Below are 19,012 nucleotides of genomic sequence, written 5' to 3' on the forward strand. Positions count from 1 at the left end.
TTTGAACCTGCCCCTATATATATATATATATATATATATATATATATATATATATATATATATATATATATATATATATATATATATATATATATATATATATATATATATATATATATATATATATATATATATATAAGTGTGTTAATGTTAATAATAATGTATAATAGAATATAACTAGTCCGGATCTGGCCCGCGCGATGCGGCGGGGGCTTTTGGCCTGTGTATTCATATTTAACGTAGCGTTGTGTATTTACAGGGGGGAACGGCCTATGTCTTAAGCGCCGTTTAGATGTCTTTTAACTTGCGGCGAACAGAAAGATACGGGCTATCGTTGTGTTAAGCGTTTTTTAAAAAGTGTCCGTTTCGCATATAGTTAGTCCCGTTGGGTTGGTGAGACTTTTTCGAGTTGAACGGTGGTCTCGGAAAAATTTAACTCGCACCGAACGAGAAGATAGAGCCCGTTATAAATTTGGGGGAATTATTTTATTTTATTTTAATTATAAAATTATATGTTTACACTTTCTATCCCTGGAAAAGTGTAAACTTAAGAGGCTGTTGTGTAAATTGAATCGAATTTGAGGAACCGATTGTAGTGTGAAAACAAACTCAAAGCTACAATCAAAATGAATTGAAACTACACAATTAGGCATGAGTTTTAGTATATAAGGGTTAAAATAATATAATATATAACATAATAAAATATAATAATAATAATAATAATAATAATAATAATAATAATAATAATAATAATATAATAACAATAATAATAATATAATTATTCAAGTCAATTCAATTAATTATTAATTATTAATTATTAATTATTAATTCAAATTTCAGTTGAATTATTCAACCTTCTTCCACCAGAAAACCTATAATTCTTCCCCAACTCCTGTTCACCACATCTCTTTAATGACTGATTCAGCTCAATTCACATATACATACACAATTACGTATATATCGGTCGTTTGACTTCATTTTTCCTTTGTCTTAATTATCTTGTTTTTAGGGTTTTTGTCTGAAATTGTGCGCGTTCTCTCATCAATTAATGGAAACAACAAGTGTGAGTATTGATACAACGAATTCAGATACATTTGTAAGTAATAATTTAGCCAATTTAGTTTCATCAAACCCTAGGATCAACAGTAGTACTTCTTCGTTTCCGGTTATTCGGTTCTTACAAGCACCAGTAACTACTGTGTTAGAATATTCAGGTGTTCTTCGATCTCAGTCGAATAACGAGTATCATGAATCAGAGAGCTTGATAAACAATCATAGTGTTTTAAGTGAGTCTGATACGGTTACGAGTAGTAATGGTGGTGAAAATAGGGAGGTTTCTATTAGGATAATTGATGATGCGGATACTGAGGGAGGAGAACATGGCGTTGATAATGGTGAACGGGCGGTGGGTAGCGGTGGCGATGGTGGTCGAGAGATGGCGGATTCTAGTGATGTAGATGCAGGACATGGTGAAAATGGGAGTCGTAGTGATTCATCGTCTCAACAACGGTATGATATGCAACAGGTTTCGAGGTGGGTTGAGCAGATTCTTCCGTTTTCGTTACTGTTGTTGATTGTTTTCATTCGGCAGCATTTGCAAGGTATTCAAGAGTTGACTATTTTTTTTTATTCATTTGCATATATATGATAATTAGTGGATGTTATAACCGTTCTTGTGTTTGTGATACTTGGTTGTTATGAACTTAAACTGAGTAGCACACAATTCAGAATGCAATCTGTTGCTAGTTCACGACCATAGTTAGAGGATTTATGCCTCAAAAAGTGATCTTGTAAGTTTGGTTTTGGAGTAGGCCCGATTGAATTGTAAGATTCAATGAATATTTTGCCTATTTTTCAAACGAGGCAACAATTACAAACCTAAGAATTTGTGTTGATCAAATCAATAGTGCCATTGTATTATGGCTATTCTATAAGCAATGATGTTGATCCAGATATATTAGTTCTTTACCTTTTGGATATAGAGCCTGAGAAGATTCGTTTTAATTGGTTTATTTCATTTTCATATGCAGGTTTCTTTGTCACGATTTATGTAACTGCTTTTATGTACAAATCGAATGATATTCTTCGAAAGCAGAGAGCTTTAAAGGTATAACGACACTTCCACGACACAATGTTGCCGTTAATTGCTTAAAATCCCAGTATTTTAACATCGTCTTCATTGACCTTAATGATCAATGTATGCTGCAGGGTGAGAGAAAGCTGTCTGTTCTTGCTGGTTATTATATAGTTTTTGTGCTGCATGTGATTGGAGTTTACTGGTGGTACCAAAATGACGATCTTTGTTATCCGTTGTTCATGGTTCCGCCAAGATCGATACCACCATTTTGGCATGCTATATTCACCATCATTGTCAATGGTATGAATTTATTTAGACTGATTAATTTCTCAAACCAACTGATTTTATTTGCAGATATATGAGTACCAGCATTGTATATCTTAACTTAGATAGAATATAACTCTTGAATAAAATTATTCAGGATGTATTGTGCATTTGAAATACCTCTAGGCCAGTTTTCATCAATTTTAAGCTTTTTTTAGCTTAGCCATTAGAAATGAAACATAAATCACTTCAACCATTGGATAATTTTCAAAATTGCTACCTCTAGCTGATAGTGGAACATCAAATTGACAAATTGCTAAAGCAAAACTATTTTACAAAAATGTTTTTGATTTTTTTTTTTTTTTTTAATTTTACAAAAGGGCTATTTATGTTCGAAGTATCTTTAAGTCCACTCATTCATTCGTATTTCTGCAGTCTTTGTAGCAATTTCACAAAAAATGATTGTTAATTTATATAGAGACGCCATGTATTATAATTTGAGAAAGCAATTATACCTTTTTCTATTATTATTGTTGCTTTGTTTTAATTCACACAAAGTTGTTTTTAGCACAGAAAGTATTTTAGATCAATATGCCTCAATGTCTATCGTGTTTTACTAGTTCTATTACATGCAGATTCAATGGTGCGGCAGGCAGCAATGGCTTTTAAGCTGGTATTGCTTATGTATTATAGGAATGGCAAGGGCCATAATTTCCGTAGGCAGGTACGTGACATATTTGCAATCGCCTCCTTATTGCCGGTGTATATAAATTTAAGTGAATTTAACGAATAAGTTGATGAGCCATGTTTTATTTATTATGTAGCAAAAGGTCCACCTCAAATGAAAACAAGCAAAATGGATCGATAGAGATCCAAAGTGTTATATTAGTGCTCATTTAATTCATCTAAGAACTTCAATTAACAATATATCTTACACACTATATTTTTATAAAACTACTTTATTTTTGGGACAAAACTCATTTCCAGCCAACCTAACTTGATTGAGTCGTTACGTTTCCAAAATACCTATTCCGACCCAAACTAAATTATACCCAAAATTCACTCATTTGCCACATCTAATGTTGTGTGATGTTTGAATTCCAAACATTTTTATAGTAAATTCTGACAGGACATTTGATATTTTAGGGTCAGATGCTGACCCTGGTTGAGTATGCGATACTGTTATACCGTGCATTCTTGCCTGCTCCAGTCTGGTATCGTTTTTTCCTGAACAAAGAGTACGGGACCCTCTTTTCTTCTTTGACTACGGGATTATATCTGACTTTTAAGCTTACGTCATTAGTTGAGAAGGTATTTACTGTTTTATAAGCATTGCGTTTATGTATCTTTTGAATATTATATGATTAAGAGTTAACTCACAAATGTCCTCTCGCTCACAGGTTCGATCTCTGTGGACTGCATTGAAGGCCTTATCACGAAAGGATGTCCATTATGGAATATATGCAACACCAGAACAGGTATAATGTCATAATGATGTCATTAGTTACTTTGGATGATATTATGTTGTGTATCTGTATATTCATGTTGTATTTATAATTTAAAAACATTTTATCTAGCAGGTAATTGAAGCAGGAGACTTGTGTGCTATTTGCCAAGAAAAGATGCAAGCTCCAGTTTTGTTGCGATGCAAACACATTTTCTGCGAAGATTGTGTTTCGGAATGGTTAGATTCTATATTTGAATGTTTTTCTTATCGTATAAGGAACTTGTATGCCTTAAAATACCTTTAATAAAAAACAAGCAGGAGGTTTGTAGACTCGTAACTGTAACAAGCTTATTTTATAAGAATAATAATGGAAAATACGTCATGTTAACTTGACCTTTGAAGCTGGTTACTTATGATGACTTGAAATCTCGAGGTGGCAAGATACGTGGGTTGGGTAATGGGTAATTAAGGTTTGAAAAGATAAGTAATTTATTGCTACGTTAATTTTGTTCGACCCGTCTGACATAAAACACAACCTAAACCAGTCTAGTCATATGATAACGAGTATTAAATTATTTGACCTATTGGGGCCCCTTTTTTTTCAGGTTTGATAGAGAAAGAACGTGCCCATTATGCAGAGCTGTAGTGAAACCAGCAGATTTACGCTCATTCAGCGATGGATCCACAAGCCTCTTCTTCCAGTTTTTCTAAATGTGCGGTTCCGTATTTATTTCAGTTCTGATCCTTGCCCCAATCATCGAATACCCAACTTATAACCAGGATCACAGTAACAGGGTCCTGATAATTCTTTTCCCGTAAAGTTATAGTAGCCTTGAGCTTTAAACTAGCCTTTTACGCCTTTATACACATTGTACATGAGAAACCGTGTTCATGCATTCTGTTGATATTAATGCTGGGACTAACACACCCAAGTTATAACAAACTTCTTCTTGATATATGGTTGATGGAGGGTTAAACTATGTCACAAGTTTTGGTCTAAGAAAGTTAATTGTATCATTATTATATACATAAAATGCGCCTTTAAGATTTGCCTGTTTGGTACTGGCTTCATGTGGTGGTTTCTATCTATATTATGTTTATTTTTTATTACTATTTTTTTCCTGTATCCTCTCTTTGATTTACTAGGTATATCACGGGTTCGTTGGTAGGGACGGAGCTTTATTAGGTCAGGATGGGGGCCCTCGCCTCTCAAAATTTTTCAATGAGTACTGGGATTTGTAACTATTTGAGTTACAGACGTTTAAATTTTTGAATCAATTAAATCAGAGTCCGTGTAATGATATACAATTAACTTCAATCTTCCATATCTTTTGAGTATTTTTAACTTGACATGAATCTAAAACTATAGTTTAAAAAGTTAACTTAGATGATGTACAATTATTACTACTGATATTGTCATCTAAAATGTGTAGAAAATATACAATTTTGTCATAAAAAAACAATTTTTTTTTTTTTTTTTGTGTTAAAAACATATCAACCATTAGACAATATTTGGCGCCTACAACAATTACGTTCAAACTCTGCCATTGTTAGTTACCATGTTTCATGACTACTAAAACGAGTCATTCACAGAAATTTGAGATGTTGGGTTCTTTAATAAAAATGATTACTTTCTCTAAGTAAACGTGATACATTACTTAATACATGGTTTACGAAAGTATACAAGTAATAGTAGATGAAATCATAATCATTTTCAGATATATAGCTTACTTAGCGTATCATCGTTAAGAATATAGACTTACGCGATAGTCAAATACATTGCAAGAATATAGACTTCCGTAATAGTCAAATACATTGCAAGAATATAGAATTACGTAATAGTCGAATACATTGCAAGTAGACTTACGTAATAGTCTAATAAATATATTGTTAACATAGAAAAAGGTGGTAAATTATTTAATTATGATCTTTTTGCGGAAAAACAGAAATTAAATTAAATTAGATCGAAAAATATATTACAGCAACTCAAACCCACAACAAACAAAATACATTGAACCAAGATATTATAGCAACTCAAACCAACCATTGTAACTTTTGTAACATCGACTCGAGCAATGCCAAACCTTATAATCTTGAGAATCGCAACAATTGAATTCCCCTAATATCAGAAAGTTTTAAGGTTTTCTCTAATCGGGATATTTCAGATGGCAGATAATCCGACTACATACTCTATGGTAAGCAGCCTATCAGGAATATTCTTTGGCTGTTTCCAACTCATCTCTGACCACTACAAGATTTGGACCCGAAACCTCTTGCAAAATTGTCAGGACCCCAACCATTGTTCTATCTTTGGATGGTTTTCCCTAACATCAGACACAACCAAAAATGCCTCGTGACTCATCTTCGAAAAACCTAGCAAGCATAACCATAATAAATTAGTTATGGACACTAAACCTTAATTATATGTCATATGGACACTAAAACAAAGTAACAACGGTCTATCATCATAAAACTATTATACATTGCAACAATCCGACCATTTAGATGATATTTTTGTTTTAGTTTGTTGTATTTGAAAAATGTTGAATAAAAAGATTACCACTTTATTGGTATTTAAAAACTTAAACATAATGATGGTGACCACAATTGATTTATTAACAAAACGGGTTAGATTAAAAATATTATAAGAGGATAAACCTTAATGATATTCAAAAACTTAAAAGTAAAATACTAAACTCTACATAATTTTCAAAAATTTATTCTTATATTTCAAATCATATGTTAAAATAGAATAAGACGTTTTGTATAAGAGTTTATCCACTTAAGGACAGTCATAATAAGTCTTTAGGGTGGTTAACTTTTTTTCCTATAAAAATAAATATATAAAGGGTGTGTTTGGATGACGAGCTTGTTGGAGCTTATGGGAGCTTATAGGAGTTTGAGCTTATGATTTTAATAAGCTCCAAGTCATAAGCTTCGTTTGGTAGAGAAAAAAAAGTAGAGCTTATGAAAATCATAAGCTCTGTAAAAATAAGCTACTTTTAGTAGCTTATGAAAAAAAGTAGAGCTTATGAACTGAAAAATAAGCTCCAGCTAGTTTACCAAACACTTATAAAAAATAATAAGCTCCAGCTCCAGCTCTATCTCATAAGCTCCAACTCCAGCTACACGCTTCAGCTCCAGCTACTTTCATCCAAACACACCCAAAGAACAATTTTTACTTTATCCGTCTGGCAATTAATGTTTTATAGTAACTTTTATTGAATTTAATATGTTTAACAAATATTTGACTAAATTTAATTAAAATAAATGATAAATGATAAAATAAATGATAATTTATTTAAAAAATTTAATTAAAATATTTGACTAAAGGTTAAAGGGTGGTGGTTTTTGTTTGCATGATTCGGGTGATGAAGACGATACCGAGGATGCAAATGGGGATCACACGTTCGTAAGTGTAAAGGGAACGCGAATTGAAGCGGGGACGGGAGAAGAGCTAGAGGGTGTTTGTTTTTTTTGACGAATTTAGGAATGGATGCTTTAATTCGGACGAGGTTAGAATCGAGTCTGCTTTTACGTTCAAGGCGAATGCGGAAGAGGGCACGTGATTTGATTCTTGTTTGTTTCATTGTTTGGTGTAATTCTAGGTTCGTTTATGTCTTTGTTTTTGTGTTATGGTTTCTACACGTTATGACTCGGCTTTAGTTAGTGTTTCGGGTCGTATGTTTAGGTTTGTTTTCTATTCTCGAGACTTGATGCGGTGCTCCTTTTTGTATCTCGGTTTTCTTGTCTCTTTTTGGAGTTTAAGATAGTCTATAAAGTTTTCGTTTTATTTGCCAAAAAAAAAAAACTCCCCATAAACAATCAATTACAAAACCCGGGCAAACCCCGAAACAACCAACCCAATCAATGACAAGAAGCTAATGCTTCCGTGTGGTAACCGCCAATGTGATCACCGAATCCTAAAAAAGATCCTCACCTGAACTGAAATCTGCAACTGCAAACCTCGACCCACAAGCTCACACACTGAACCGCATCATCCCCATACTCGTAAATCTGTATTTATTTAACAGAAATTATTTTAAGCACGTATTAATGAGTTTTGAGTGCAAATTTTACAAATTGTTCGGTTTTACCTTTTCATTTGCTCGTTCTCGTAAAATTTGTAATAGGTCGTCTTCATTCTCCAATCACGAATTGCACGCGTCGCAAACACGAACAAATTAAAAAAAAAAAAAAAAATGAAAACTCAGTACATTTTTATAATTAAATTCACTATATCTTCGATCTGATCTCTATTTTACTTCTGCACAACAAGAAAACAATCACTTGTTAAGTTTTCAATCGATTTCATCCACAATCGCGCTCAACTTTGACCAATTGACCGATGGTACAGTATTCGATCGTGATTTAAACTTGATTAAATGTCATTTGCTTACATTTATGCTAAATTGTTATTTCTAGGGCTTTGCTGTTTGTTTATATCGTTTAATTTCCACGCTTTGCTTCATTTACACTTTGTGGATTATATAATGTGAATTTTGCAGGTAAGCGTAGACGATAATTTTCTAGAGGATTCTGCGACAGAGTCATGAAATTGTAAGGTTTTTTAATTTATAAGAGTTTCGATTTGTTATAGCTCTCTCGCTATTAGTATTTTGATTATATATATTTAATTTATATTATAGAAAATAAATGTTTGATTGAATATATTGTTGAATAAGTATTGAATACTGTTTCTAGCAAATTAAACTAATGATATTTTGAAAATAGGCTCTATTATTCTCATTGTGAAAGATATATACATGTGTGTTGTTTTATTTATGCTCAGGCTCATCAGATTAATGGTTTCGTATGCTTAATTGTATTGGTGTATCTGGTTACCTTATTTATAAACCTATTAATCAGTAAATGGCTTGCTATAACTGGTGAAAAACAAAATTAAGAAGGCTTTCTTTGCATGAGATTTACATATGTTATTAATAATGTATTATCTATATTTATATATATTCCCAATATAAGTGTCTTAAATCATCCATGAGATGATGTATACATGTGGAGAATGTAATCAGTAATTTTTTAAAATGTAGATTCTTGAGGATCATTATTCGACACAAGTTGTAGCAAAAAAATTTACGCATACATCACTGGATTGTTTTTGACTGATCTTGTAATGTATGTTTCTTGCGCAATCCGACTTGATATCTATTGCTTCGTGCTATAGTTGTTTCAACTTGATTAATTCCTGGAAACTGGGACAATGAATTTTTATTTATTTATTTATTTATTTATTATTATTATTATTATTATTATTATTATTATTATTATTATTATTATTATTAATTATAATTAGTATTAGTATTATTATTATTGATGAATGCCTTTGCTTTGGCTTTGAAGTCTCTCTGTTCCTGATTTTTTGTATTGAGTTGATTAAAAACGGTCATCCTTGTACTAAATGTGAATCATGTTTATTGAACTATCTACAGATTTAGGTTGCTTTAGTGTCAGCTGTTTTGTCCCCTATGAGTCTGGCTTATTCAACGTCTCAAGGAGGATTTCAACAATCAGAGTTTGCATCATTTGAGCCCCCAATGGATTCTTTATATGATCCGTCTGACAGTTCTAAACTTGATATTGATGAGAGTGAAATAGATTTACTATCATTGTATTGGAACCAGGATTATAGTTGCTTTTCTGCTGGTACAAATCATGGTTTTCGCATATACAACTGTGATCCTTTTCAAGAAACCTTTAGGCGTGATCTCAAAAGTGGCGGATTTGGCATAATCGAGATGCTTTTCAAAAGCAACATTATAGCCCTTGTTGGTGGCAAAGCTAATACACAGTATCCTCCAAATAAAGTAATAATTTGGGATGATCATCAAAGCCGATGCATTGGTGAATTTTCATTTAGGTCTGATGTTAGGGCAGTCAAATTAAGACGTGATCGTATTGTTGTTGTTCTTGAACACAAGATATATGTTTATAATTTTGTGGAGCTGAGGCTTTTACATCAGATAGAGACCCTTTCAAATCCTAGAGGACTTTGTTATCTATCACACCAGGTGAATACATCTGTATTAGCGTGCCCAGGTCTACGACGAGGACAAGTTAGGGTTGAACATTTTGGACTAAATATGACCAAGTTGATAAATGCTCATGATTCTCGAATAGCATGCTTAACCATGACAATGGACGGGCTTCTTCTCGCCACTGCCAGCACTAAGGGCACATTGATAAGAATTTTTAACACAATGGATGGGACTCAATTACAAGAGGTATTCTGTATTTTGTTATGTGTGTCTTCATTTAATGTTTTTTCAACTTTGTGTTTGTATTAGAGCTGAAAAGATGGACGGTCAGGAGGGTTGGACCGACTGTAAACGATTTCTATGTTCAATTTAAAACTATCTTTATAAAAATTGACTGTTAGTTATGATTACCAAAATAATTCTGTTACAATAATAATCTAAAATTTATGATTAGAAACTATTGTGGAAGTTATATGCATAAAAAAAGTTAGGCGACTTTTAAGCCGTTACCCATTTAGCCATTTTTATGTTATTTTCTTGAATCCTTTCTTTGAGATAAAAAGTCGAGCCAAATAAACTCATTATTAGTTGAAAATATCTATATCAGATACCAATGAAGGTAGAAAAAGAGGCATACTGCTGAAATCATTTTTTTACCAACTATATGTCGTTGTAGGTACGCAGAGGAATGGATAGAGCTGATATATACGGTATTTCGCTTTCTCCTAATGTCCAATGGTTGGCTGTGTCAAGCGACAAAGGTACCGTACACATATTTAGTCTGAGAGTGCGGGTGGTCAGTGAGGACCGATTGACTCAGTCCACAGATAGCCATTCTCCAGCACTATTGAACCAGAATTCTTCATCTTCACTTGATGGGCTCATTTCACGAAGTGCTGCTGGTGCCAATCCTAGCTCTTCACTATCTTTCATGAAAGGTAATATATCAAACCTGCGTACATCTTTATAATAATAAATGAGAAGGGAAATAAACATTATTTCCTTGTATTTTCAATTGGTGGATGGTTTTGAGCCGAAAAGTGCCCCCATTGAAACAGGAATACGGAACTGTGACTTTCACAAAGTTTAAAGATTAGGAAGTGTGAATATGTTAGTTACCTATATATATTCTCCAAGATAAAATAGTGGAATCATCAAAATCAATGATGCTAAATTATTTTTCAAATATGTTATCTGGGAATTAGGTAGTCAGACACTCAGGCATAAAATTTACTTGGGAATTAGGAAATAATACAATTGAGTAGCACATCACGAGAAGATGTGGCAATATTCATATCGCTTACTAGATTTTGTAATTTGTGAAGCCCCATGAATCTACAACGTCATTAAATTTTTGAAACCATAGTAGTATACTAGTATGTGATTAACTAGTCAGTCTTAGCATAAGCAAGGATGGGTACATCATATGTTGAAAATACTCATCAATGCAAAATGGCATGCTTTACTTGACATGTAGTTTCAAGGAAATGTAGACTAATGATCAAATGTTTAAAGTGCCCGTCCATAATGACTAAGTAGTGGAATTGTATGGTCTCAAGTTATAGCATTGATTTAGTTGTAAGCAGAATGCCATTCAAACTTGAAAACTTTCATGTGAAAGGCGTTATCTTTTTGTGGGAAGGCGAGAGTATTAACTATCATCATCTCATGTGATCAAAACTAAAGAACCATTAATTCCTGGGAGAGTTCATCCTTCGTAAGTATAGATATCACTTCAATATCCCTGTAATCTAATTTTAGCCAATATCCTTTCAAAACATCATTATGCATGTGCATGTCCAAATAGATATAGATAATATGATCGTGATATAATGAACTTAATGTTTATACATGTCAGTAAATATCAAGGTTGCAAAAATTACTACTGGGGTACTCGGTCTGGACTTTTAGGGAGTAATCAGCAACTCGGGGATTACTTGGATAGTAATTGGATGTTGACCAAGTTTGCCTTTGACCGAGTTTTGACTGGCCGATTTTCCATGTATTCTCGAGTTTTGGTCTAAATCCCGAGAAATTCCCTTTGACCGAGGGTTGACCAAGGGTTGACCGAGGATTGACCGAGTTTTAACCGAGTACTCCGCCCGAACTTTTTACGGAGTACTTGCCGGGTACTCGTCTAGTTTTTTCGGAGTTCTGTAGCCCTGCTGAATATTTAATAATAAATATAAAATAAACAATTAAAATGCCTTATTGATTATTAAGCACATATATGTTAGTTTTGAAAAGATATTGACGTAATACTAATAGTAATAAGGATATCAACGTAATATTAATGTTTTAACGTGACTCGAGAATTCAGTCACTTGATTTCTACCCCTTCAAACTTATTTTACACTGATAATCTGTTTTAATGCTCTTGTTCTTAAAATATTTGTAGGGGTTTTGCCAAAATATTTTAGCTCAGAGTGGTCATTTGCTCGGTTTCACTTGCCTGAATGCACCCAGTACATGTCAGCATTTGGATCACAGAACACAGTCATTATTGTCGGCATGGATGGAAGGTATACACTAGTTGAAAAGAAGCTTCACATTGCTTTGTATTGTAGATGCATCTGTTCCAGAGCTGGACATGTTGACCCATGTATATGTAAATGGATAAACCCATATAATAAAAATAAATGAAATTTCTAAACGGCTACAAAAAAATGCTAAACTGATGCAAAAAGTGTTTTGTTCAACCCGGCCGGCCGTTTGATTTTTCCACCTTTAATATGTTCTGATATCTGATGACTTGTGATGTAATCAGTTTCTACAGGTGCATATTTGATCCTGTGAATGGAGGGGAGATGGTGCAGCATGAGTATGTACGTTTCCTGAAAACTGAACTGAAGCCTAAATAACAACATAGAATCTGGACTCCCTTAACATGTGAATATCGCGCACTTGCCTTTCTGAATAAGGATTTCAGGTTCCAACCTGTTATCTGACATAACTAATTCGCGGTAAATCTAAAGAAAAACGTAATAATAATAACTATAATAGCCAAAGGCAGTGGGTTCAAACATGTCTTTTCTTCTGTGGTGGAATTGGGTTATTGATACGCAGCAAGTTATTGTTCGTGAATTGTGAATATTGTGTATTTTGTGCTACTTACGCGAGTATATTCATTTTGCTGCGCATTTGATTGGTGGAAATTGTGTTTCATTTGAGTTATATTTACATCTACTTATCAAATGGGAAAAGATTAATGCCTGAGCTGGTAGAACTTTTTGACGCTATACACATATCGTCAACTTCATATCTTTCGTATGTTTTGTCGGCTCTACGCTGTGTTATAAGTTAATTGTGCTAACCCAAACTTAATAGAACTGATACTAGCAGTTAAAAAGTGAACCGACTTGCTACTACCTTAGTCCTCAAAGTCGCACCCAAATCAAGTTTAGTATGATGCCATATCCTATAATAACAATCTCAAGGTTTTTTAATTTATTATGATTTAATGATCGCTAGTCATTTGATACCTGAAATGCCTGTTAACAAAATAACAATAATAATATAAAAAAAAAAAAACAATAATAATAAAAAAAAAAAATACGTGGTTGGTCTCCTGAGGTTTATTCCATATTACACATTTGCCATTTATCTTTTCTTTTTACACGGTTGACTACAAATATTATTTGTTACGTCGTTGATCCCTCTCTGAGGACTGTTAGTAAAACCAACCGTACTAATGGTCATAGACCAATGATATAATATTCAATACTTTGATGATCAACCGCATGGAAGAAAAAGATAAATGACAATGTGCAATATTAGACAAACGTCAGAGACTAACAACGTAGTTTTTTCTAGTGAAGTTCTATAATTCTAATGCATTGTTGATATAATGATTAACTACTCGTGTACAAGGTCAGACCTATGTAGGGGCAGAGGGGGGCGCCCGCGCCCCAGTAGATTTGCAATTTCTAGTGCAATTTTTTTTTATTTTTCGATTTTGCCCCCGGTGAAATTTTTATTTTTGCCCCAAATCCTTTATATTTTGTCCCAAAACATTCATATTTTGCCCCAAAACTTTCGTATTTTGTCCAAAAATCTTCAAATTTTGCTCAAAAAACTCTATATTTTTCTCCAAAAACTCCATGTTTTGCCAAAAAACAATTCCTACATTTAAAAAAAAAAAAATTCGCCCCCACTGCAAAAATTTCTGGGTCCACCACTGCTCGTGTAAATTGGGCAAACGATTCGTTCAATAAATCAGCTTTGAGAATGCATTTGTAGTATGTCTGTAGATCTTGGTTTATTAAAGTACACTACAGTCTTCTCCAAACAACCAATTTGATTGTCTACGATCAAAATTCCATGAGTGATGTACAAGAAATATCCCATTGCTATAATGTACAAGGAGCGTCTCTAGCGCCTCAGATCGCCTTTCACCTTTTCAACCAAGCTTCAAATAATGCATAATGAATAAAATACAAACCAAACAATACAACATCTGAAAATGAATCTTTGTCGATGCTAAAGCTGCGGTATATACTAGTTTTATCAGGAGCTAATATATGTAGAATTTGCTTTAATTCCATAACATAAACTATTTTATACATATATGTAACCAATACAGACAATCAACCTAAAGCTTCGATGAAGTTAACCTTTCGCAGTCGTCAAATATAATCATCACCTTCCCAATTACTTTTCGGTCTATGATGTCAGAAAATGCAAGGTGGGCCTGCCAACAACATATAGAATAGGAGCATTAAAATAGTTTCCATTTGTACAAAAGTTCAGATATATCAGTCCCACGTTTATCACTATGTTTTCAATGTCACTGTCACAAATTAACTGAGTCTTATTTTAGTTAGCAAAGTTCTCTCATCTTATTGGCATTATTAAAGGATGTTTTGTTTCGACCTTCAGGCTTTAAGATCAATCTGGCAAAGGGACCGACCTTTTCAGTCTTTACCATCCAGTCCTAAAGCTAGACTTTGTTGGATCAGATCTTTCCATTTTTTTTACTATTCCGGTCCACCGCACGCCTGCAGTGGCGGAACTTGAAACTTGGTTTTGGGGGGGGGGGGGGCTAAATTACTTCGTACATATTACACTGATCAAGCGTAAGTACTCCGGCTAACCTATAAAAAGAAATCTTCATACCTCATGTAGTTTATATGTTTTAGAAATGTGGATGGTAATTAAACCTCTTGCAAACCAAGATAGCAGATCCTTAGAAGACTCTTTAAGTACACCTGGTTTACTTGCATCATATCTTCCAAAGTAGATTCCATGAATCGTCCAATTCTGCAGGAGAAAAACACATTTTGAAATATAAATTTAGACCTAACAAGAACATTATATTCAATAGTCGAGTGATACTTTTACCTTAACGAGAGCAATATTAACAGGAATAACAGGGATTTCGCCACTCGCAAACCCTATGATCAAAATCTGTGCTCCCCAATTCAACAACTTCAAGCTATCTTTTGCAAGCTTGCCTCCAACAGGATCATACAAAACATCAACTCCTTTGAGCTTTCTTGTTTTCAAGAATGCCTTAACACTTTCAATAACACCTTCTTTGCTCGAGTCAACAACATGGTCAACACCCTCCGACTTTAAAACCTCCACTTTCGCAGTTCCTCTAAGGGTTCAAATACGTAGTCAATGCACAAAATTGGTCAACGTCATGGGCAGTATATATAGATTTTACATTATTAACGTAAAACACACCTTGCAACGGCTATTACAGTTGCACCACAAATTTTTCCAATTTGAACTGCTGCAAGACCAACCCCTCCAGCAGCACCAAGAACAAGCAACACCTGCAGTTTTTATAAATTTCACACCTTTATACAGTTTTTAATAAAAAAAAATTTATAAAAATTTACAACAGAAAATAATGTTAGTGATTTAAGCTATTTTCTTCCTATGGAAGTATAAGTTTGGAAATATCTACTGATACAAAAATTTGATTGGAACCAATTGATGTCAATCTTTATCTTTATATTAAATCAAAGGGAAAAGTATATGAAAATGCATTGAACTTTCACTAAATTTCTATTGTATGCATCTAACTTTCAAATCTCCTATTGTATGCATTTAACTTTCTAAATTGTCCTATTGTATGTATTTAACCTGCTATAATAGGTAACCTTTCAGGTCACCAAAATTTCATTTTTAGAAATTTACATTATTGGTCCCTCATGTTTGTAAATCCTAATTTCATTGGTCCCTTCATCATCATCCATCATCTTCATCAAGATAACTCCTACCATTCTCGTTATAATATTTTTTTTTTGAAATGAGGCTTCCTTGATGTTCAATGTTAATTTATTGTGCAGTTGATACGAACGCTCGGCTCTTGAGAAGTATTCACTTTAAGATGAGCAACAAAGTGTAATTTTTTCCTTTGTACCAAAGTTTCAGCTTAAACAGTTTAATCTTGAAATATCTTTCCTCTATGCATGGTTACTTGTTAAAATCATAATTTGTTCGTGAACTTCATATTGCAGAATATCATTTTAATCCAATTGAACTCATCAGTTTGTGAGTTTTACTACAAATCTCGAACTAAATTTATTTCAGAATTATCTTCCGCATCTGTTTTAAACGTCAACTCAACGAAATCAAACAACCGAAATCATAGATATGAGATATGTTCTTGCAACTGTTCATCATTTTTTTAAACTAAAACCTTGAATCTTCGAACTTTCTGTTACAGATCAAATTGATGGTAGATCTGAGCTCCTTGATGTTTGATTGAGCTATAAGTACCTCAAATCGAATAGAAAAACATCACAGATTTTCAGATCTCAAGGTCAAAGTTCGTTTTCATTCGGTCAACGAATCAATTGACACAAATCTGTGAGTTTCGGGTGTTAAAAATGATTGTCGAGCACTCTAAGGATGATTACAAGCAGCTTTCATATTGATGTTATCATCAGAAACGTCATGGATTCTTAAATTGATCTTCGTGTTCATCCTATGCCGACGTCGCTGTTCATCTTCGATTTTGATATTTCTGTTGTGTTTTTACACCGAGTCTTCACAAAAGGTGATAAACGAAATCTATAATATATTGTTTGCGCATGAACTTGCTTCCAAATACGCTATATATTCGTTTGAGCTTGACATGGTTTTCTGATGCAGGAATTAAATGATTCAACTAATCTGAGCGTTTATGCTTCAAAAAGATGAATTAATGATAAAGATGAAGATGAATGGATGATGAAGATGAATGGATGATGATGATGAAGGGACCAATGAAATTAGAATTTACAAACATGAGGGACTAATAATGTAAATATATAATAGAAGATTATCTATTATAACAGGTTAAATACATATAATAGGACAATTTAGAAAGTTAAATGCATACAATAGGAGATTTGAAAGTTGAATGCATACAATAAGAATTTGGTGAAAGTTCAATGCATTTTCATATACTTTTCCCGAAATCAAATGCTCATTTTAATAACAAAAACACCAAGAAAACTGAAAATTGAACACCAATGAAAGTGAATAATAGTACCTGACCAGATTTAAGATTAGCTCTTTGAAGCAATGCCTCATAACTTGTACCATAAGCAAGTGGAATTGCAGCAGCAGCCACCAGATCACACCCTTCAGGAACTTCATACCTTTAATAATAAAACTCATAATTACCACAAAGGGTAAACGCCGTAAATAAGTTACACGACTCCTTATTTCAGTTTCTCAACCTTCTTTTTTTTTAAAATCTAGTAATTTAAAGGAATCTAACACCATCACCAATCATTAAACCTTGTTTGGTAAACATTTATGAATGGCTAGGAAAAGGGTGGAAAATGATCATGGATTCCCGGTAAAACCACAAAAATCTAGGTTAAAAAAAGACTCATTTTTTTTGCTATAACCTGCGCAAGTGTTAGCTGATCTTAGCTCATCCATTTACCATGGTTGTAAAATACTCCTAACTAGTCGTGATAAAGTCGACTTGACAGATTTATTCGGTTAAAGTTGTCAATAATCCAATCTAGAAAGTCGAATTTATTTGGTTGAAACCGGTCAAATTAAGTCAAAGTGAAAGTTGGTCATCGTCTTACCATTACTAGTCCTGCAAAGTTCCAACCTACGACGAGCTAACTGTTGGAATTAAAATTCTAATCAAAGGGGTTTCACCTAAGGATATCTTTTTCAGCCGGCACAAACACAAAAAAGAAAGAAAATAAAAACAAAAAATTGATTTTACCTGACATGGGACTACATTTACCCTTTGAAATATCAATCAAGCCTTATTTCATCTTGAGAAATACTATAATTTCTCACACTATAATAAGTTCAAACTAACAAGTAAACAACCTTATTTAGGGAAAAAATGGTAAAAGGAATTTGTAAACCTTAATATTATAATCAATAATAAACATGAATTTGGTAAAAAAAAAAGAAGAAGAAAAAAGACTTACAATTCGGTTTCTTCGGCAACGATAAATTGGGCGAAAGAACCGACGTAAGCAAAGGAACAAACACGATCCCCTTTTTTAAATCGGGTAACTTTCGAACCAACGGATTCAACCACACCCGAATAATCGGAACCCGGAATGAAAGGAACCGGGTATTTTTCTTGATATTTGCCCATCACATGAAGCCATGATGCAAACATCAAACATGTTGACTTTATTTCAACTCTGACACTAGTTGGAGAATCAAGGGTTGGGATTGGGTGAGATTTTGTGAAAGTCAACGGTGAGTTTTGTGATGAATCTGGTGGGATTCTTGGATCACCCAGCTTCCTGCATATCAATGCTTCCATTTTTTTCTTTTAAATTTTTTTTAATGAAGACACGAAATACACCGATGATAAGAACGGATTAAAAATGTTGAAAAAATTTGTTAAGATAACTAGCTGGAATCGGATTTTATAAATGAAGCTGGAGTTTATTTTTTAAGTTACAAGCTGGAATTTATTACTTTATAAGTGTTTGATAGATTAATTGGAACCGGAGCTTATTGGTGTATATTGACTGAATTAGATCAACAATGATAACAATAATAATGTAAAATAATAGGAACTTGTGGTTGGGGGTAGTGGATTGACGCATTATTTTCACATGGGAGATGCGGGTTCGAATCTTTGCACACACAATTAATTTTCAAGTTCATCCCCACATTACGTGGGATGCTTGGGTTGATGTCACCAATTTAAATCTCTTCGTGAGGGAAGGTGTCTCATTAAAATAAGTTTGGCTTGATCCTAAAAAGGCGCGGATTCAATCCTCACTTGCAGCAAAA

General features: G+C 33.4%; 2 protein-coding genes across 2 annotated transcripts; one reads left to right on the forward strand and one right to left on the reverse strand.

Moving 5' to 3' along the window:
• The first annotated feature begins 879 nt into the window (after positions 1-879).
• On the forward strand, positions 880-12,980 carry LOC139889993 (uncharacterized). The gene is made up of 14 exons (XM_071872901.1): positions 880-1,601; positions 2,031-2,107; positions 2,209-2,377; positions 2,977-3,065; positions 3,488-3,652; positions 3,742-3,819; positions 3,922-4,025; positions 4,394-4,489; positions 7,122-7,200; positions 7,397-7,453; positions 9,245-10,030; positions 10,461-10,722; positions 12,183-12,306; positions 12,552-12,980. Exons 1-14 carry the CDS (start codon positions 1,049-1,051, stop codon positions 12,643-12,645), a joined length of 2,733 nt encoding a protein of 910 aa, XP_071729002.1. The 5' UTR covers positions 880-1,048; the 3' UTR covers positions 12,646-12,980.
• Positions 12,981-14,196: 1,216 nt separating this feature from the next.
• LOC139893454 (uncharacterized) lies at positions 14,197-18,614 on the reverse strand. Its single transcript, XM_071876616.1, has 6 exons — positions 18,187-18,614; positions 17,274-17,382; positions 15,473-15,564; positions 15,125-15,383; positions 14,900-15,043; positions 14,197-14,474 (listed from the first exon to the last, which is right to left on the reverse strand). The coding sequence occupies exons 1-6, from the start codon at positions 18,531-18,533 to the stop codon at positions 14,376-14,378; spliced, it is 1,050 nt and encodes a 349-aa protein (XP_071732717.1). The 5' UTR covers positions 18,534-18,614; the 3' UTR covers positions 14,197-14,375.
• Between the last annotated feature and the right edge of the window lie 398 nt (positions 18,615-19,012).

Source organism: Rutidosis leptorrhynchoides, chromosome 2 (assembly GCF_046630445.1).
Source record: "Rutidosis leptorrhynchoides isolate AG116_Rl617_1_P2 chromosome 2, CSIRO_AGI_Rlap_v1, whole genome shotgun sequence".
NCBI lineage: Eukaryota > Viridiplantae > Streptophyta > Magnoliopsida > Asterales > Asteraceae > Rutidosis > Rutidosis leptorrhynchoides.